Source organism: Ambystoma mexicanum, chromosome 2p, assembly GCF_040938575.1.
Source record: "Ambystoma mexicanum isolate Mex_15411 chromosome 2p, UKY_AmexF1_1, whole genome shotgun sequence".
NCBI classification, from domain to species: domain Eukaryota; kingdom Metazoa; phylum Chordata; class Amphibia; order Caudata; family Ambystomatidae; genus Ambystoma; species Ambystoma mexicanum.
The window spans coordinates 629,001,370-629,023,363 of record NC_090923.1 but is presented as its reverse complement, the minus strand read 5'-3'; the positions used below and the strand labels follow the sequence as shown (position 1 = coordinate 629,023,363).

The 21,994-nt window shown below is 50.1% G+C and overlaps 1 protein-coding gene across 7 annotated transcripts in view; it reads right to left on the bottom strand.

The window, feature by feature from the left end:
* Positions 1-7,481: 7,481 nt before the first annotated feature.
* INKA1 (inka box actin regulator 1) overlaps positions 7,482-21,994 on the bottom strand; it is a 347,423-nt gene continuing 332,910 nt past the window's right edge. For 4 of the 7 annotated variants that reach the window (XM_069644155.1, XM_069644153.1, XM_069644152.1 and 1 more), the window contains one exon: positions 7,482-8,950. In XM_069644155.1, coding sequence (XP_069500256.1) covers positions 7,982-8,944 — 963 coding nt within the window. In that variant the 5' untranslated portion in view covers positions 8,945-8,950 and the 3' untranslated portion in view covers positions 7,482-7,981. Of the gene's footprint in view, positions 8,951-13,144; positions 13,265-13,374; positions 13,562-21,994 lie in introns of those variants that run through there. The other 3 variants (XM_069644159.1, XM_069644158.1, XM_069644157.1) reach the window with 3 other exon arrangements.

Genomic DNA, 21,994 nt, shown 5'->3' with positions numbered 1-21,994 from the left:
ATTTACTTACCCTCTAACTGTCTGGCTGACGTGCAAAGTTAGACTTCTCAACAGGTATGGCATGAACAGTAGGCAGACTGTTGTTTTTCTGGTCGCTCCAGCTCCGTTTTCCTAGCTTCCGCCTTGCCCAGGATGCTGATCACCAGACATGGCAGCTTGTCAAGGAGTTTCATAGCTCCCCCAGCTTGTCAAGGAGTTTCATAGCTCCCCCGCTGCCCAGGATGCTGATCGCCAGGCATGAAAGCTTGTCAAGGAGTTTCATAGCTTCCGCTTTGCCCATGATGCTCATCACCAGTCATGGCAGCTTGTCAAGGAGTTTCATAGCTCCCCCGCTGCCCAAGATGCTGATCACCGGGCATGGCAGCTTGTCAAGGAGTTTCATAGCTCTGTCCTTGCCCAGGATGCTGATCACCAGGCATGGCAGCTTGTCAAGGAGTTTCATAGCTCTGTCCTTGCCCAGGATGCTCATCACCAGGCATGGCAGCTTGTCAAGGAGTTTCATAGCTCCCCCGCTGCCCAGAATGCTGATCACCAGGCATGGCAGCTTGAGTTTCATAGCTCCCCCGCTGCCCAGAATGCTGATCACCAGGCATGGCAGCTTGAGTTTCATAGCTCCCCCGCTGCCCAGAATGCTGATCGCCAGGCATGGCAGCTTGTCAAGGAGTTTCATAGCTCTGTCCTTGCCCAGGATGCTGATCACCAGGCATGCCAGCTTCTCAAGGAGTTTCATAGCTCCCCCGCTGCCCAGAATGCTGATCACCAGGCATGGCAGCCAGTCAAAGAGTTTCATAGCTCCCCTGCTGCCCATGATGCTGATCACCAGGCATGGCAGCTTGAGTTTCATAGCTCCCCCGAGTGCTGATCGCCAGGCATGGCAGCTTGTCAAGGAGTTTCATAGCTCTGTCCTTGCCCAGGATGCTCATCACCAGGCATGGCAGCTTGTCAAGGAGTTTCATAGCTCCCCCGCTGCCCAGAATGCTGATCACCAGGCATGGCAGCTTGAGTTTCATAGCTCCCCCGCTGCCCAGAATGCTGATCACCAGGCATGGCAGCTTGAGTTTCATAGCTCCCCCGCTGCCCAGAATGCTGATCGCCAGGCATGGCAGCTTGTCAAGGAGTTTCATAGCTCTGTCCTTGCCCAGGATGCTGATCACCAGGCATGCCAGCTTCTCAAGGAGTTTCATAGCTCCCCCGCTGCCCAGAATGCTGATCACCAGGCATGGCAGCCAGTCAAAGAGTTTCATAGCTCCCCCGCTGCCCATGATGCTGATCACCAGGCATGGCAGCTTGAGTTTCATAGCTCCCCCGCTCCCCAGAGTGCTGATCGCCAGGCATGGCAGCTTGTCAAGGAGTTTCAAAGCTCCCCCCTTGCTGACCGCCAGGCATGGCAGCTTGCAAAGGAGTTTCATAGCTCCCCCCTTGCCCAGGATGCTGAACGCTAGGCATGGCAGCTTGTCAAGGAGTTTCATTGCTCCCCCGCTGCCCGGGATGCTGATCACCAGGCATGGCAGCTTGTCAAGGAGTTTCATAGCTCCCCCCTTGCCCAGGATGCTGATCACCAGGCATGGCAGCTTGTCAAGGATACGTGGGCACAGATTCTTTATGTATTGTACCCATGATTCAACTCACAAGTGTCCTCTGATGCCCTGAGGCCTTCCGTACATCAGTACTAGTCCACTCTTTCTAAATCAGTGATGAAATTAAACAAGGAAAAAGGACTTTAACGGTCCAGTTTTAATACGAACGCAGTATTTTCTGCAATGTGTTCCAGGGAACGTTTTGGGGGATTCATCTGGAAAAGAAAACGCCAGCACATAGTAGTCATCAAACAGACCCATCTACTATGCTCACCAGACCAATGATGCTGAACGAGGTCTGATTTTCTTGTTCCCTGAACTAGTCCCGATATCTCTCATTGTGGATTGCAATGCTAAGATTTAGTGCCCCAGGGCTATGTCTAATGGCATTTCCTAGTTGTTGTCATTCGTGTTTTTGGATGAGAAACGAGAAAGTTCATGATGAGCACCGGGCAAGCAGGCTAGTTTTGAGTGAAAACCCCAAGTGATCCCTCGAGCGAGAGGGCTACAAGTCACAAGTCCGGAACCGTAGCAGACAAGGTACATGGCGTGATGCTCTAATATCCACATCTAATAACCACACATCCGGCGAGGCGGAGCACTCGAATACATTTGCCAAGATTGTTAATCTGCATTGTGAACTGCTGTAACCACTCCAATAAGATCACGTTCTTTTAACATGGCTCATGGTCTATGCTGGCAGAAGGCAAGAGTGCTCACCTCAAACCACAACGAGCGGGCGAGGCAGCATGATTCAAAGGCGAATCGAGACAGTCTGCTGGAAGTGCGTGCCGTGCTTTTGAGACGGTCGACTCTGCCAACATTACAATGTGATCTTCTTTGAGAGGCATTCAGAAGGGAGCCACAAGCATTCATCGGTCTAATCTAAGTCAAATGCTGATACACTTTGCTAGGAAAGGGCTATCAGCTCTGATAAAGGAAAATATTGATTCATAGAGGCAGAGCTGAGGCTCGGATTGCCTGAACACGTGTGTCTGAACCATGAAATTGATCAGAGAATCACTGAGGCATTAGAGTCAAATACAGGAAATTCTGGCAGCAGTTTATGCCTCAGAACTGATTACATATGGGAATATCCCAATTCTAGGGCACACTGGATATTCAGATCCGCTGTGCAAGCATTGGTCCTTCCCCACTGGGATGGTGGCACTGCCCTTCTGAAAGGCCTTCATGTACTACCCTAGCACCCCTGTGATGGGTCCATCATGCTGCAGCAAGACTCATTAAAGGACTCTGCAAATTCAACCACATCACTCCGATCCTCATCAAACTGAACTGGCTCACGATGCAAACCAGTATCATCTTCAAATCCTGTTGCATCATCTACAAGGCTGTTACCCTGAAGTCCCCAAGCTACCTCACTGAGAAACCAAGCATCTCCAGAGGCCTTTGATCCACCATAAGTAAGGAAATGTGCAGAATTGAACTCCGACAGAACAGGACTCTGGGACCTTCTCCCCGAACATCAGATTTGCCCCATTGGTTCTACAGTTCAGAAAATAGCCCAACACCTTCCTCTTTAAGGAATGACTCATCTCTAACATCTAAGTCCACACACCCTACATTCTCCTCATTACCTGAGACTTGGTGATTTGCTCCCCACTGTCTCCCCCCAAGGTTGCTGCCATTTGCCTAACCCCGCCCCCCACCATTAGCTCCCCGCTCACTTGTTTCTCTGCTTCCCTCACTGTATTTTTTCCTCTACGATTGTAAAGCACTCGGTTGCTTCCCAAAGCTAGTTCCGCACCCAATAAATATGAGCTAGCATGATTTAAGAAATTAAATCCAAGGCACCACTGACATTGTGCCCTTTGCACTCTCGGAATGAAGCACTATCTATTCTGGAAACTGGATAATGGACCTTTGGGTTTCTTGTCTTGCCTCTTTGTTTATGACTAAGAATCAAGAGTCCACTATGCACTGTCATTGGTGCAGCATTGACCTTTTCCATAGTACTAAGTATGAGAGGCTGTTACAGTCTCTTGTAGAACAAAGCCTACAGTTAACTATTGCTCTACTCCTAGTCCTGTGCAGTCTACAATGGGCCATTTATTTTGTAACACCACTCCTGCACTATCTGCAATGGACCATTCGTCTCCTCTGGTTCTGCACTCTCGCATGACCCATTGCTCTGCTCTTGCTCCTAAACAGTCACAACAAGAACTCAGCATTGTACCCAGGCTGAAGTTACACTCTGCCTTACATCTTCTGCCAGAGAAGGAAGGCCAGGACCTCCAAGAGGGAAGCTAGATCCCTCCCCTAAACATCTCCCAGGGAACACAGAGATATACCAGCAGCTCCAGAACCAGTACCCATCTAGCATGCAGCATGCTCTGCTAGGCTCTGCAGCAGGCTTCCTAGGTGGGATGTGCCAGAGAGTCTCGGAACCAAACCAAGGACAAGGCAGTTGCCTGCAAGGCTCTCCTCAGCTGTTGTTGCGCAGCAGTCGCTAACGCTGTCCGAGACGCCTCAACCAGTGCTTCAGAACCGCCGACCAGCACAGAGACAATGATTCCTAACCCCAAGCTCCTGTGTAGGCCAGCCTGCAGCCGTCCGCCAGCCTCACTCGTGGAACTGCCTGCCACCTGATACCTACAGCTGTCTCCTGTCTTGAACTTTGTTGCAGAAATTGCAAAGCACCCTAAAACCGACTTTACCCTGTTGAGCACTAAGAACTCCTACAGCACCAGGTACATTGTGGTACTGTCCCCCTGGTCCTTCTCCGAAGGCCCCTAGTGACGTTCCTGAACAGTCTGGAATGGGAAATTGGCATGTCGAGGTCTGCTCCATTACGGGTCTACTCTTGTCCTGCAATGTTTATAATGAAGCAAGAGCCAGTCTGACCCTGCACGGTCTATATTGATACATTGGATCTACTCGGACCCCGCACTATGCACAAGAGTGTCTATTGGGCCCGTTTAGGACCATCAAGCTGCTCTGCTCCAGCAGAGTGGCTTTCCTCACTTTTTGCCACATCAACATTAGGTTGTAACTCTGTTCTCGCCCTGAACTACATATGTAATGGGATGGTGGGTCATCTCTGGCACTATTTATAAGTATCTGGATGCTCACCGCTTGTAATAGAGCTTTCTTTACTCTAGTCAAATGGTGTTGGTGTAGAACCATTATTGACTTACCAATCATATGGAGCGTTAGCTATTACACCCTCTATCCTCCTCAATTTACTTTGACCTAAGCCTTTAGAAGTTCAGTAAAATGGTGACTATCTTCTGGCTTCTTAGCAGCCAATACCCAGAGTGGTGTTCTTTAACAGCATTCTCTACAACGGACGCTGATATGATATGATTGTTATTTAGCGCTTAATACCCAGAGGTTTCTAAGCGCAGACCCAGGGATCGAACTTGTGTTGCTCACTGTTGTCTTGCTTCCAAGGCGAGCACATTGCCCCTGAGCTATCCTCCAAGACCAATTCAGACAGAGAAAGCATACATGGCGGACCATGGATGCTCTCTTCAGAACACTGGATGCTACTCGTCTGTAGCACTGCCCCTACTCCAGTGCAGCACTGTTAGGATGGACATTTCAAAAGCTCTTGTATAACACTATATGCAGAGTAACACCCATTTTCTTTGGTCCTGCAATGTTGATAGTGTTTGTGTGTTTTATATAGTGCTAAAAATGCTGCCTTCTGACTGCTCTGGAAACTTTAAAACACTGCAAGATCTTGGAAATCACATAAAAGTGCAAGGCTTAGCCACAGTAAATAGTCTGAGCAACAGTGCACGAAAGAATCTGTGCTTTGGCCCTGGCTCGCGGGGCCTCGATTCGCACAGGTACCCTGTCCTATGGGGCGGTCAGCTGGGTGGAGTTTAAGACACTCTAGTGAGGGTGGGCGTTCAGTGCTGGATTATCCATTAGGCCATGTAGGCACCGGCGTATGGGCCCCACTCCTAGCGGCCCTGCAACAATGGATCGAGTTTGCCTGGGGGTGAGGGGGGCACGAGATTTCGACTGCGTAGGGGCCTCCACAGGGTTTCCTCCAGCACTGCGTCCAATCAGTAGATTCCACGTAGAGAGTAAAGCTCACCCAGTTCCTTTTAGGGTTCCCGGGGTGCTGGGGCCAAAACAGTACTTCTCAACCCAATGAAAGGCTGGCCTGGGAATCCCCTGCATTCGCCACTGCTTCACAGATTAGAACCCTGTCCTCCGTCCCTGCAAAGTCTCCAGGCTGTCCGCATCACTATGAGGACAATTCAAGCGTGTCTGTCCCACCTCCTTGAGATTTCAAGAGTCTTCTCCAAGCAGGCCTCAAGAAATTGATTCTTGAATCAATAGGGTTTTGATATTAAAAATGTTTCTGGGTTGTGCAAACAAGGCATACAAGATTCATTGTGGCTTTGGGGGATGGGAAACTGCTTAAGTACCCTACAGTTACAAATGTTTGGCAAGAAAGAGCCGTTTCAATGTTCTTCGACTATCGAGTAAAAGAATTACAAGGTAAACACGGGTCCTCCCTGCTGGCACGGAAACTCTCCCATGTGGGTGGTGGTCTTCCCCAGGTAGAGGACTGGCCTACAGAGTCTAAGGGGTTTTGTTATTGGCTCCAAAAGAGGATACCCCCAAAAATCGGACTGAAATGGCATGGCTTCCTGGATCAGAGGGTATGGGTCATTCACCTTGCTCGTCAATTTCTGAAGAAACTCCCTTTAAAAGATGGGACTAAACCCCTAATAAAGTAGTTGAAATATGGTCAGAGCATCGGCCAATCAGCGCCAGAGATAGTGTAGAGTCTTTTCAATGCTTAATGGCCTGTCCAATGATCCAGACCCACAGGCATCAGGCTTCAATGCGGAGCAGACACATCACCAGAGAACGGTCTAGACACAATCTAGAATGCACTAGCTTCCCAATGGGAGGAGAAAGCAACACTTTCCCAGAAATAAAAGGACAAGTAGAAAACATTATATGGATACGGCAACTTTGCAAAAACATGGTTAGCTTTAGAGCTACACTGATAAACTGCATGTCTGGTCCGTCTGCTGGATTATCCACGGATATACAGACAGTAACATGGTTTCCCCGGATATGGACATTTCGCCAAATAGGGCCTGAATCAAGATCATTTGTAACAACCAGCTATGCTAACGGAAAATATTTCCCTTCCCAATTTATCTGGAAAGAGCCATCAGCAGATGGCTTCTAAAGAAAATCAGGTTATCACGTAATTATATAGCACTCACCCCGGATTCCCCCTGCTTCAAAGCACTGAAATACCGACCTAATTTAATGGTACTCAACAGCCCAACTTGCAATGGGCAGGATTGGCCACGTCTAAGGTGAACCCTGAACTCCCCAAACTACCCACGCAGACAACACATTTTCGTTTGCTAAACTCGGATGTAATCTACCGTTTACTTCCCTTCTTTTCGTTTCTCTTTTTATTTTCTTAACATGTACAAGATTGCCTCTTTTCTTTGAATTCTTATAACTATTGTTCTTAGTATTTTTTTTCCATAGAGATTGTCTTTTTACCAAAGTCCCATAAAGTGGTGGGTCCAATTGTGTACGTGTTCCTTCAAATCAACTCAAAATGCAGAAATCAAAAAGATGCGAATACAAATGTTAAAATTCCAGAACACTGCTTTTCAGGCGCGAAGAAGGACGGGAACGTGGGAAACAGGACTTGCAATACAGTAGAAAAGAAAAGAAAGAATAATGGATAGAGTAAAGGGTATGTTCCTGACTGAAAATTAGCCGAGCTTGGTTCTTTTACCAAATTCTGAAACAAGCCGCAGTTGCCATGGAACTATGAGGTAGGACCTAACAGCGTCATCCCCTGGTTCTCCCAACACCTTCTCCCCTCTGTACTCGCTTGCTCCCAGTGAAGTATTGCATCGAAAGAAAGTATGTTCAAAACAAATCTGAAAAAAGTTACATTTATTTTAACTTATAAAAACAATAAAAATATATATATTTATATAGGCAGCAAATACACATGCGAGGCGTTCTGAGGAAGTCCTCTGAAGTGTGGCAGTGAATGCATGACCACTTGATGTGTCCAAGGTATATTTGCGGGGCCGATGACAATGTGTGGAGGTTTTTATGCATCACACCACGTGGACCACCGCCCCGCTCCGACCTGGCTTCTGTCTGGGCGTGAGTCATTGGTGGTCACTGTTGGCTGTAAAGGGCATCTCCATTCTGTTCACAGCCCTGGCCATCTCCTCTCCTCTCCTTCAAGACGGATCCGACTGTTCACAGTTGGCTTCACCGTTACTCTTTCCAAGATGATGGAGCGGCCCACCTACCAGGTTGCCGATTCCCCACTGAAACACGCAGGAGGGACATTGTGGCTCCCTTGCTAGAGCGATATATCTACCACGGTTCTCTGTTCTCTGGATCGGAGAACGCGCTCTAGGGTTTTAGAGATAGCCCACAATGTCATTACAGATGATTGGCTGTCGACTCCTGCTGTTCATCATGACGGCAAACCTGTTAAAGTCTGTAGACAGTTCTGTGATGTTGGAGTGCGATTGGTGGAAATAGGGTGCTTTGGGCTTGTAATTGAAGTTGACTGGGCAAGAGAACCTCTTGGAGGCCGCCTGCTCCCGCCCGCAGTCCCTGGGCTCGCGTCGTTTGACCTCTGGGTTCTTAGTGCGGTCTGTGCGTGCCATGTTGGCTAGCTTCCGCCGCACGTTGCCAGAAACACTGAGGAGGAAATCATGGGGCTTGCCCAACCAGCGACTCTGCTCTTGGGACTTTGCACGGCCACGGTCGTCCCCCATTTCCGGCAAGTCCATCCAGTTCTGCACTAGGTCGGCAAAGCAGTTGTCCCCCAAGACCAGAGGCTGGCGGTTCCGCCCCTGGGACAGAAGAGACACAGTCCAGTCCTCTGCCTCAGTGGAATCCAAGAACCGCCATTGTTCGAGAGAAACGTCGGAGGTAGATTTAGGACGGATCCTTCTATCAGGGTTCTGGGGATGGCGGCTGCGAAGGAAACCCCCTGAAGATAGTCTGTTGGTTTTCTGGTTGGCCAAGGGGTATCTTCGGAGTACAGGAGGGGCTTCCTCCTCTCGTAGGATGCTGCTTGACACCTCCGAGTACCCAGAGTCACACTCCAAGCTCCGCTCACTGCTGGGAGAGGTAAAGGTGGACTGGCTGCTCTCCTCTTCTTCGTCCACAGCCATCTCCAGGCAGCAGGCCGAGTCGGCTTCCGAAACATCGGACACGCGGTTGTGGGAGCGCTGCTCCCGGGAAAGCGGCTGTGCACAGGGCGGCTCCTGGGGGTCCAAGCGCGTGTGGCGCCCTTGCACCCGCTTTAGGTCATGAAGCGTCCTCATCATGCACTGCATCTGGTCTCTGAGGGTGTCGCCCGATTCCTTCATGCACAGCTGGAAAGAAAAACACAGAATGTCAGCCAGGCATCTACTATCTTTGACACATACAATATTGCAGTTATCTATTAGACATACAATACTACAGTATCTTTGAGACAGACAATACCGTCTGTAAGCAATACTAATGCTGCTGTATCAGCATGATATTATAAGGGGTATCTGTTGGAAATACAGGAGATTTCCGTCAATATGCAATATGGTGATGTATGTCAGACATGCTAAAACTGCTTTAAGAAGTCCTTAAAAACCTGGCTTTTCAACAAGTTCTAGGCCGCTGCACCCACCCAGTTATCCGATTGCTAGGCACTGTGAAAAAAGTATTGACTAACTGTATCTACTGTACCCTTTTTATAAAAATGTGATTGAAACTGCATCCATGTATGTAAAGATGTCTAACTACGCCGTGACACCCACGGGTTTGGACATATAACAAACGCAATAAATAAATATTGAAGGGATAATCTGGGAGGGGCATGTAAGGAATTGGCTATTTCTAAGGGATACTATAGGGGGTGTTTTTCGGTATACAACTAGTGGCTTTGCAAAGGATAGAATTGGTGGTGTATGTAAGGGGTACTTACTATATGTGGCGAGTTTGAGAGATTGTGGGCTGTCGCTATACGAGATGGATAATATAATGCTGTTCTACAGCTACTATTGGTTACTTATTTTGTAGGTCCCCCTCCCCCTTCACTGTGCTGCACCTAGCCCTCATCTGCTACCCCCACATCCTTACTGTAATCCCATGGGTGCGCCTCCTACATACAGCGCCACGTGGCTTCCCAACTAGGTCTGTGATTTATAAATCCCATACTCACATACATGTGGGGCAGTGTATATAAAGAGTTGATGGGCAGAGTTTGTAAGGGGACATATGTAATGTAAGGGGTGTGGCTGGCACTTTTACTCCTACCAAAAATTGGCACCTAGTCCCCAAAGAGAGTAAATGTACTCCCCAAAAAAATAATACAGGAAACAGACACATATGGTGCCTGTTCTCCTGCTTTCACCCACACAACACAGCTCGGTTGGACAAGTGGGGCGCATAGTGCCACAGGAAGAAACGACTATTATTGCTGCCTGTTCTGAAGAGGTAAAAAAGCACCTTTTAATGCGCAAGAATAACTGGGTGCAAATAAACATTTATTACAAAGACATTTTTAAAGTTAAAAAACAGTTGTACTTGCCTATAAAATACTCCCATTTAGAAGGGGCCATACTTTTTAACCCTAACCTTACAAAACAGGGAATACAATACCCACACTTCAAAATCTTACCTGGAGCACCGACTATGGCCATAGCCTCATGTATAATGCATGTGCCGTCTTTATAGTGCACTGTAGGCAGTGTTCAAGGGGCATTAGAGGAAGTGCGTGTAAGCAGGGCTCTGCCACTGCAGCCCTCCGGGTGCTTTGGACTACGAATCCCAGGACCTCTCACCACTGACTATGCAGCATGCTGGCTAGGGTTGATGGGTATTAAAGTCGACAACGTCTCATGGGTCAAAGGTTGCAGATCTATGTAGATGATACTAGGATTCTACAGGCAGGACGGGCACTTAAGACACTATGCAAAACCAGTAGGATGGTTTATAAGGTATAAGTGCTTTAAATAATACTTCAGCCTATGGTTGCTATAGGGAGAATGCTGCTTCCTCCATCGTGTGCTGGGGCGAGTGACGATTCCCCGCGTCTACGGTTCCCAGGCATCCGCACGTCCTTGGCAGCCAGTAATAACAGCCTAGCATTGTGCAGAGACCAGGTCCCCAGCCCGGGGCACACGCTACTCGCCAAGGAACGATTCAGTATGTGGGTGCCAGGGGATTAGGGACATTCTCACCTGGGGGTTGGTTTTGTTTTGGGAACAGAAGGGAATTTAGCATTTGAAAAACACCTTTCCACACGTGCAACGCAGACACTATTTTACAGTAAAATCGCCCTTCAGGCGGAAGCCATTTACCAAAGATTTCCGATAAAAAAAAGTGAACATGTGCATTCTTAAAAGTATATTTCACTTTGCTTGTTAAAGAAAACACCAACTTAGAAGACAGTGCTGCGATAAGCTTGACATTTTAGAAGAAAGAGCTGGCGATGGGATGAGCGGATAACCAACTTATTTCAATAGTTCCAAGCTTCGGTGCCTCAACCAAGAATCGTGATCCGTCTACCCATGACTCAAGGAAGTGGTCCGGCTGACGCCCATGTGGCTTCAGGCACGTGCAGGTCACAAAGGGGCCTACTGTGGGTCTACCTAAAGAATAGCAGATCCTGCAGATGAAAGTATGGGGCGGAGTACAGATGTGTACCAAAGCAAAGAGGGTACCAGGCCGCACTTTCGGGTTGGAAATGCCCATGGGGATGGGCTATGCAAGGATTTGTCTGCACATAGCCTCTTGCTCAAACTGACCGACCCAAAAACACAATCAGGCAGTAAGCCCATCATCTCACTTTTAGTTTTGGCTATAAGGTGGTGCATAGGGAGCGAAGATAGCAGAGAGATGGGGTGTGATGAGGGTCACAGTCTGTTGTGCGCTGTTCTGGGTTTTTACACACCTATGGCCCATCCTACCCCTCCACGCCCATAAAACAACAGCTTGGGGTCAGCAGGCTCGGTCTGTGCCGTTAAGGTGCTACCATTGTTATTTCTAAGCAGTCATCTCTGAGAGGCAATTGCTTAATTGCATCTGTCACCAGCTCCTGGCGTCATACAAATCTCAGCCGAGTGTGCCTCCTCCAACTTGATTTATAAGCAACATGTGTATCCTTGCGTTTATTCCTAGTCCTGGGTACTTGGTGAAATAAATAGCATTGGCAAAGTCAACAGCTTTCGCTACTATGTTGGCAGGCACTGATATAATATGGTACTAACACCATTTGCCAACTGTCTCCATCCTATGGCCAGGTAAAGTACCATTATGGCATTGTCTGGAAAATGCATATCATATGCCTACGCAAAAGCCAAATCTGTTGGCTTAGTCAGTGCGTGTTAATTTGAGGGCTGTGCCTTAAGGCGCTGTATGGTGCTTTTCTGCCGCTTCAAAGCGGCTAGGGATGGGTTTTGATCGAAGTCAGCCACAGGAGTCCGATGCATCAAAAGTGGAGATCGGAGTAGGTTGGTGTACTGACACAGCTCGTCAAAGTCGTGTGCGGATCCCCTGGTTGGCATCACGCCAGCACGTCAGAGGCACGTCCACGTGCGGCCTCGTCTGGTGGGCGCGGCCGGCTGCCACTCACTGACCACCAGCGGCAAGAGCGGCCCGAGGCGAGGGATTTAGCCGTGAGAGGAGGCCGGCGCGCCACGCGTCCCGGAGCCCTGCCCTGCGCCCGGGCAGGCACCGGCACGCCGGGCACTCCTGCACCAAGCCGAAACCCAGAGAGGACGCCCATGGGCGGGAGAGACAGAAATAGAGATCAGCCACAGCCCCGGGCATGAACCCACGAGAGCAGGCCAGACCGGGACCGCGCTGGGAAAGCATGGAGCGCGCGCCGGCGGCCTGCGCGCACTGAAACCGCCAACGCGCGCGGCGTCTCTGCGCGGCGTGCACTGGAGCCCCGCGCAGGCATCGCAGCCCCTGTGCACCGCGAGCTCTAGAAACCCTGGCGCATGCATCACCTCACGGCACTACAAAGTCGCCTCTGCCCACCGCGCGCCGGAATACACAGGGCCATCGCCGGTGCATGCATATATTGTTCCCCTGCACTGCATGCACCGGAATGCACAGCATACGCATGCACTGAATCCATAGCGTACACCCATCACATCTCTGCACTACGTGGGCTGAAATCCAACGCCCGACTATCAACTGTGTGCACCGCATGCACGATACGCTAAGTACGCACGCATCCTGCCTGTGCATGGAATTGAACCGACATCGCCCCTCTGCATTACAATTACCGAAACCATGCCTACACGCACAGCACAGGCCATGCCTATATGCATTACATGCACCTAAGTCCCCTGCGCACACATGCCTGCACTGTTTGCAAGTGAACCCCAAGCATGCACAACAGTGCATGCACTTGAACGATGTGTGCTTGCACTTCGCACGCTCTTTCCAGGATTAGGTGAGGGAGACAAACTGTTTCCGGCGGGTGGCAGAGAGCGTGCTCACCCCCCCCCCAGTTGCACAATATGCCCCGAGCACTGGTGCGCTGCTGTGCACTGAACCCCTTGGGCCCCCTCTCTTACCCTTCCTTTCTAAGCCGCCTTCTCCCGGTTCATCCTTCTCGGTGATTCCATTCGCCTCTGGTGGCCTTCCCCAGCCACCCCTCGCGCTCGGCCTCATTTGCCAGTGTTTCCTTTGTCTTCCCTCTCACCTGCCCTTCCCCTCACCCCTCCTTCCTTACTCACCACCTGCCCCGCCCCGCCTTCTTATTTCACACTCGTCTGACTTCCCCCGTCCCCCCCTTTCTGCCTACCTGCGCCACCCGCCGATGCTCGTCGCAGCTGCCTCAATCTCATCCTCTCTCCCGCTCAGGCTGTCGGTGCCTCCCAGTGGCCTCCCCCCGGAGTCAGAAGACGTTCCTACCCGCTTCTTCTGAGCAATGAGTGTCTCCACCACGGTTCAGCTGCGCGCCCCCCTCATATATGGCACTACAGTCACACGTGGGGCGCCTCCGCCACCTCATTGCACGTTTTAAAGGGGGGGAGGCCTGCTCCCAAGAGACCATGATTTCCCAGCATTCTTCACTTCAACTGTAGCCACTCACCTGACAGTGGGGGTGAGAAGGGGAAGTCGGACCGTGGCCAGACAGCTCACCTCGGCCGGAAGTGACGCACAGAGGAACTGGCCCTCAGTCACCTCGTGCTTCATCATTATCCCTCATTTGGAGGGTTTCATTTTTCTGACCAGTGACCGACCATTCCATCTATAACCCTCCAAAAATAACCCCTAACCAACGCATTTACACGGGAATGTCTATCAAGACCGGCAGTTCCATGTACAGACGACTCTCACTGCAAGGGCCAGGCTGGCTTGCCTCTACCACAGGCCAGCGTATCCTGTCCTGTAGAAGCTGCAGCGAGTGCCCCAGGGAAAACACACAGGTGTGGGGTCGGCCGACCAGGCGCTACAAGTTCCTCGGCGGAACGTTATCAGGTGGTGCGGTGCCTCTAAACTCTTTGCAAGGGCCGACGAGGCAACATAGTTTCCCCGCCCCCTTAGTTTCCCCTTTACCTCTTTGTACTCTATTGCAATTTTCCCATTATCTTTCTCTTAAAGACACACGTTCTTCTCTGCCACTGCCCCAATTTCCCTTTCCTGTACTTTGCAAGCTAAACTAAAAACCGAATTCATGCTGGAATGTGTACCTCCCTTGTTTTTATTTCATTAATATTGAAAGTTGGGGCTGCTTTTCCGCCAGGGATAATCCTGCTGGTTTGTGGCCCACTCTAACCAAATATGCGTGGGAGGGATATGCCGAGCCAGATGTCGGACTCCAACCTGCTGTGCCCAGATATCTAAGCCACACCTCCCTGATAAAGACCAACCAGGCTGAAACATGTTGTGGGTTGCTTGTCGTCCGGAACCGAGGGGACGTGGCCTAGGCATATTACATGTGATTGGTCCTATTGCAGGAAGGGCCAAGCATGATTTGAATATTCTTGGTCCCTTTCTGTATGGGCAGAGACGGGTTAGGAGCTCAGAGTGCAGGGTTCTCAATTGAGGGGAGCTGGGAGCTATTTAGCTCCCGCTTGAAGCCTAGAAGAGCCTGGTCAGCATGACGCCAACACCTAGGGTGACCAGATTTTTAAAATAAAAAACGGGACGGGCCCCCGACATAGAAGTAGGACCACAGTGTCACCACATAGGACTCAGATGAAATTGTAGCCCTACTTCTATGTCGGTGGCCTTTTTCGCACGAAGTACATGTAATACGTGTTCATCAAAAGCTCAATGCTATCATTGGAGGAGAGAAGTCATGGAGGAAGGGGGAGGGTATCAAACTCAAGCGAAACGCATGCGTTTTTGCCATTTGTTTGAGGGTCAGCGGCTAAAACAGGGACAGTAGCCAGCCATCCCCAAAACCTGGGACAGGGTTTGAAAACCCCCAAACAGTCTGAGAACTCCTGGACCAAGGGCAAAATACTGGGAAGGTCACAGGAAAACCAGGATGTCTGGTCACCCTAGCAACACCTACCAGGAGCTACTTTTGGGTCCCCAGGCCAACTGATGCAAAAAATAAAAACAAGCACACACCTATGTGAGTTTGACTCTGTGCCTTTGGGGCAATCTATAAATCAACATTAGGACACATCTATATGACATTTAAAGCATAAGGGTTCATAAATAAGGGTCACAGTGATAGGTTTGTGGAACACTATATACTAGATCCCCGTACCCCAGTCTTGGCTCCTGGTCGCTGGTTATTGCTGGATACCCAGGAGCTGCTTTTAGCTCCCACGCATCCAATCTTAATTTCGATCATCACTGAGAGTGGTTATGTTTGATTCAAAGCTTTCCATCCATCACTTGGTGTTCCTGCAGGTTCAGCTCGATTCTCATCTGCTACCCTTCTGTGGCCATGCAGGGGCGACTAGCCTTATGGAGAGTTCATTGTAAGGCTGGGTCAGCCATGCACATGTCACGGTTGACATGTGGCTTACTACTGCCCCAGACTTACAACTGCACACCTTTGGGAAAGATCTCCAAATGCCAACATCATGGCCCACCTTGGCATGCAAGGCACGGGGGAGGGACGCGGATGGGGCTGGGGGCTACCACTGCAGAGATGGCCACTGATTTCTTGTCCGTTTGGTGCAGACAACCATCGGGACAGTGTGCACCTTTACCCCCTCTTTACCCACATTCCATGGGCTAGGTGTAGCTGGCCACACTGTCAGGCGAGCATGCAAATAAGGATGCTTGATTTGCACCATCAACTCAATGCCAGCCATGGGCTGTGTGTCCGCGGCAGACGAGAAGGGGCTCCAGAACTGCTAAGGTGGCCCCATCCATATGCCAAAGTTTTACTTGAAAGCGCAGTAATCGGCCCATGCCATTTGGACTGCATAAGAAAGCAGGTCACATTGAAGTTACTACATCACTAGTTTCGCAAGAGGCCAGTCACACAGCTCAAATTGTGTGGGCATTGGCCCAACCCTGCCAGCCCCGCACCCATTCCACCCACACCAGGTAAATGGCCCACTCCCAGCAGCGAGCAGCCAAAAAACGCTGCGCAAAGTGCCATGATCCTGCCCATCCTGCTCTCTTGAGTGTCTCCCCTCGGGGTTCTTGGCATCCCTGCGGTCCCGTGAGCCCATGAGCCAATCAGATTTATACTTTCTTCTCGGTTGTTGTTTTCTCGCCTATTGCCCCATTGGTATCACCCAGCCCGGGGGCTCCAGACGTAGTAAGGCTGGCAGTGGCATCACTGCGTCATGCTTGCTCCACCTCGGGATCGGCAAGGCCGGAAGCATAAAGTCATACGGGTACTGCTCCAGCCTGCGTATTGCCCATAGGGCACCGGGCCTGCTTCCAGAAGGTGCAATGCGGAAGACACCCTTCTCCTCTCCCTTTCCACACTAATGTATTCCCTACTGCATTCCTCTCACCTGCCCGTCTCTGTGTCATCACTGGCCCCTAGTCACTGCCTCCCAGCGCCCCGAAGCCAGACCTTCTGAGAGACCCTCAACCAACTCCCGTTCCTCCTCGCCCCAACCACTAATACTCCTCAGAGCCGCCAACAGGAAACCAGCCACTGCCACCCACAAGCCTGCCCCATTCATCCAAAGCCCTCTAGTGCCCCACTAAAATCACCACCACCCGTGCACCAAAGAGACCATCCTCCATTCTCTGCACCAGCGACGCTAACTGGGTTCTCCAAAGCCGCCTCCTACACCCGTGCCTCTGATAGCCCCCCTCCCTGCCGGCCAATTAAACAGAATCTCACAGAGTCCCCCTTTTAGGAACTCCACCAACCCCACCCTCCTCCACATTCTCCCCTCAACTACCACCTCACAATTGGCACCTCCAGTAGGGGGCTCCACAAGTGACGTCCCGCCTCTTTACTAGAACCTGCATCCCTTCCACCAGCAGGCCCCTAGTTTCTCTCCCTGAGACACCCAGGGCAACCCATTGGCTATCTCACCCTGAAGTTAGACCCACTGTTATGTTAATAAGCACGTATGCAGTGCCCAGCAGTGCTGGAGTGGTCCTACAGCACCACGGCTTGTCCATCGCGCGGCAGCACAGACACAAGGCAGGCAGGAGTCCGCTCGGATCGACTGACGAGCCGGAACCGGCTCCTCCCTTTTATTAATGTGGTCACGGACATATGACATGAGCACGAGCCCTGGGAGATACCATGCTCCCAGGAGGGGTGACGCACCACAGTCTAGTGCGCTCCACCAGGAGTAATCCAGACCGCGGTCTGAGTGGGAACAGGAAGCCGTGGTAAAGGTAAGAGGATAATGCCAGTGCTAAAAGAATGGAGGTCCACAGCCAGGAGCAAAGGGGATTACATGAGAGGTGTAATATGGGATTGTGGCAGTAGAAGTGCCTAATTATTGGCAGTAGATCGAGAAAATCTTGATTAGAAAATAAGGGCATTAACCCCCCCTGTGATGCCACTGGTTTTCTTGAAGGCAGCTTCTAGAGCATTGATTGTGGGCACTAGAAGTTCGTCAGCGCGACTCGAGATGTGCTCAAGGGGGCGGGGCGCTAGAAGTGTGGAGGCGTCTTCGTCAGATTACATTTTTTGAATGTCCCTCCCTGCAAACAAGGAGGATAGTCTGGGGTGCCAAGCTGAATGCCATAGGTGCCAGAACCAAGAACTGGCGTGTAATGTGCCCGACCTTTCTCTGAGGTCATGACCCTGGCGGAGGGCATGCCGGAACCTTATCTCGTGTCCTGTTATCGGCCCTGTTGGAATTCTGTTACCTCATTCCTAAATATGTGTTCCTGCGGGGCTGCACAGTGCACACTCCACTGGCGCTGCTAAATGATAGGCCATCATCAATGGATTATGTGCGGAAATTCCATCAAACTCTAGATTCTAGAGGTCTTCAAACTGTGGGGTGTGCCCCCGCAGGGGGGCGCGGCCGCATCCCAGGAGGGGCACCAGAGCCCAGCATGAAATGTAAAAAAATATATATATATATATTTTTTTTAACTTTTTTTTTTTAAGATTGGAGGAAATGGGAAGGGGCAGCTTACATGGTCGGACTGGACCATAAAACGATCTTAGGCACCAATGAAAAAATGGCCAGCAGTTGCAAATGGATATTCAGTCCTTTAGTCACAGACTGTTTGAATAGTACCAAGGGGTTGTTTTTTGTTCAAATGTAAACAAATTGTGATATGTAAAGAATATTTCTTCAGCAACAATGGTCAAAGCTACTAGCTGCATAGTGAAGTAACTCCTCAAACTGGCCCACATAGGTCAACAAAAAGTGGCCCATTTTGACTGGCCATACTAGCATTTTTCATTTTTGGTACGGTCATGGCCCTATTGCATTATAGGCCAGTCTAAACCTGCTGGCTCATCCATAATGGGTGAGGGAGCGTCCACCCACTGGCCACCTCACCCATTATGGAGGAGCTGAGGAGCCAGCCCAATGAAACACTGAGCAGTCCCTCAGCTGCTTTTTCGAGCTGAGGGAGTGCTCCTGGGCTGGCTGAACTGTCAAAGGGAAACACTGTCTGCCTTTGACAGTTCATTTCCCCAGCCGCACATGATCACTGAGCCATGCAATGCTGGGGGTGTTTTGCTTCGCCAGCCTTGCATAGCTCATTGGAAATGCTGGCTGGGGCAATGCATGTATATGTGGAGGGAGTGCTCCTGCGCCTCCTCGCACATACGGGCAGAGCAACCTGGAGCGGGGCATTTTAGCAACCACGCACAGACCCCTGCAGAAGGTACGTTTATGGCGATTTATTTTTTATTTAAATGTGTATGGATGTGTGTATGCTTGTGTTATGAGACTGTGGTGGGAGCAGGATGGGTGGCAGCATTGTAGGGTGGGGAGAGCCCAGGGTCTGGACCGGGAGTAGGGTGCAGTGATGGCACGCAAAAGTTCATAGCGATTTCTACATACTGTCCATCTGGCACTTTTGGGGGGACCTGGCCTGCCCAAACCTTGCTTCTATACGGAGCGATGCGGAAAGAGTGGCGGGCGTCGGAATGTTCTTACAGCAGGAATTATTCACACATGGATGCCGGGGCATGCCATGCTGGGGCGGTTCTCGACGCTCTGGAGAGATTGGACCAGGGGACGGCTGGTAATAAAACGGAGATCATGACCACTGGGGGGCTGGGAGAGGCATGGTCAGGCTGTGCAGCATGTCAGGGGAATGTCATTCTTATGACACGAATTCGGCTCCAGAAGGCTGCCCATGTTGTGACTGTGTAGTGATGCCACTGGAGGGGCGTGCTATTGAGTGTGGTGGTTGGTATTATAGTCATCGCTGTCGGGTGTGGGTTTGCAGAGACTGTGTGCCCACATTGGCCAGAAATATTAGATCGAGGAGAGTGGTGTGCTATAAATAGGAACCACTTCGATGGAGAAGCACATGTTGAAGTCCCACCTGCACTGTCAGATTGCCCACTCCACCTTATTCTGAAATGTCCGTCTGTCATCTCTCACTGGCTGGGTCAGACTAGCGGCCATCTCTCACTGGCTGGCTCAGACTAGCGGCCATCTCACATTGGCTGGCTCAGACTAACGGCCATCCCTCACTGGCTGGCTCAGACTAGCGGCCATCCCTCACTGGCTGGCTCAGACTAGCGGCCATCTCTCACTGGCTGGCTCAGACTAGCGGCCATCTCTCATTGGCTTGTTCAGACCAGTGGCCATCTCTCACTGGCTGGTTCAGACTAGCGGCCATCTCTCACTGGCTGGCTCAGACTAGCGGCCATCTCTCATTGGCTGGTTCAGACTAGCGGCCATCTCTCACTGGCTGGCTCAGACTAGAGGCCATCTCTCATTGGCTGCTTCAGACTGGTGGCCATCTCTCACTGGCTGTCTCAGACTAGCGGCGGGCTCAATAGAGGCCATTTGGAATGTCTGGTAGTGATAGAGCCTAGAGTGCTAAACATCCGCGGCCTGGAAGTCCGTGCTCCCCAATCCTTTCTGGCACATCTATTTCTTACTGTTAAAATGGCTCGGTGGGTGGAGCACTCGCTGCTGTGATCTGTGTGTGATCTGCAGGTTGCTGATTTGAATCCCGGCAAGGCCAACTCAGGCTTTTATCCTTCCGAGATCGGTAAATCAGTACCAACTTCAGTTGGGTGATACTGTGTGTGTGTGTGTCTGTATTTATATATATGTATATATATATATATATATCTGTAAAGGGCTTGCTATAAAACACATTATCATTTCCTACCCTGCTTAATGTAGGCCAGAGCAAAGCACCTTGGCAAGAGGACAAGTCTTCCCAGTCTTACTAACCTTCAGGTGAACCTCAAAGCTGAGGGGGCGCCGCCTGAAGAATGGGCGTCGGATCTCCAGCGCTTTCAGGGGTCTAGAGGAGCCATTGGAAGGAGGCGCTACACCATCATCCAATAGCTAGTACATCCCCGGATAGCAAATAATACATGACAACTCAACAAAATGTGCTGGAGTTCACAGAAATGCCGCTCAATATCGCATTTGTCACAAGGCCAATGTAACAGTTTTGTTGTTCTACTTTCGTTCCTATGTTGCCTCCCCACAAGTTGTCTTGTGGCGCCTGGAAACACTTGTGTATAGGCGCCATACAAATGTCCAATACATAAAAAAGAGAAATGCTAGGGGTTTAAAGTAATAAGACATGGCTGCCCTTAAAGGCCCTAATGGTTCAGTAAGTGAGCGTCATGTCCCACGCTGGAAGAGTGACCACAGATAATGGAATGTTAACTCACACTGCAGCACTCACTTTAAATATAGGTCCTGGTGTAGTCTGCGTTCGTTTTTAAGTGGTTGCGGGGGCCTTTCTATTAGGGAATTACTTTATTTACATGGAGTCTTCACAATGATATGATAGGTTATTTATAACTCGCTTAATACCAAGAGGTTTCTAAGCGCGGACCCGGGGATCTAACCTCTGTTGCTCTGTGCCGTCTTGCTTCCAAGACGGGCACGTTGCCGCTGAGCTAGCCTCCTGAGCATGCCCAATGCAGGGAAACTTATGTCTGTACCTTGATATTGGCTTTCTTAGCGCTTGTGAACTTCAGCTTTTTTATATGGTTTGCTCATACATAAGCCCCGATTCACAGAGTTTTCCAGTTGCCATTATAAAACGCTTCTGTAAATTAGGCCCATAGTATGTGACAAACAAAAGCAGCCACACGTATCGCTGTAATTGCACAACACACGTGCACGCTGTTGCACACAGCCCCGTCGTAATCTTGCAGCACGTTTGTGAGAAACCCTCATTTACTACAACACAATGTAAAAAGACACAAACTGTTAACACACAGTAAAAATTCAAAAACACATAATCGCGCACTGAGTAACTGACGTGCAGTGATGTATGTGAACAGGTTCGGATATGCAGTCCTGTTCTCACACACAGTCCTTCAAACAAAAATAGGAATGGTTGCAGCCAATCCGCATCGCGCAGAAAGTTTGCACATGCGCCAAGACAAAGGCCAATCACACACGCCATAAACTAGTTGTACACACCTTAAAAACACCCACGGAGAAATGCTGACACACACAGTATACTACGTAATACTACAACCACAAACACAGGCTCAGTTACTAAAACACGAACATCATTTCACACAGACGCAGAAGGATGTGGTCACAACGAGTCAAACAACAATAACAGTCGCAACAAGTTAAAGCAAGCAAAACAAAACCACAAAGATGCTCATCAGCGTGCCCAGTGGACGAAAACTAGCGAATAAACAGAAGCAACAAACACGCCCGATCACAAACAATACACAGACACAAATGCTGAACACTGCAGTTACAAGCATGCTTCAAAATCTAACCATTGACAAATGCACACAGCACAAGTCAAAACCCCTTAATGGCAAACAGTCACACAAAAAATAAAAGTCGATAGCACAGTCACGCAATGACACTTACACACACAGAGTTACAGTC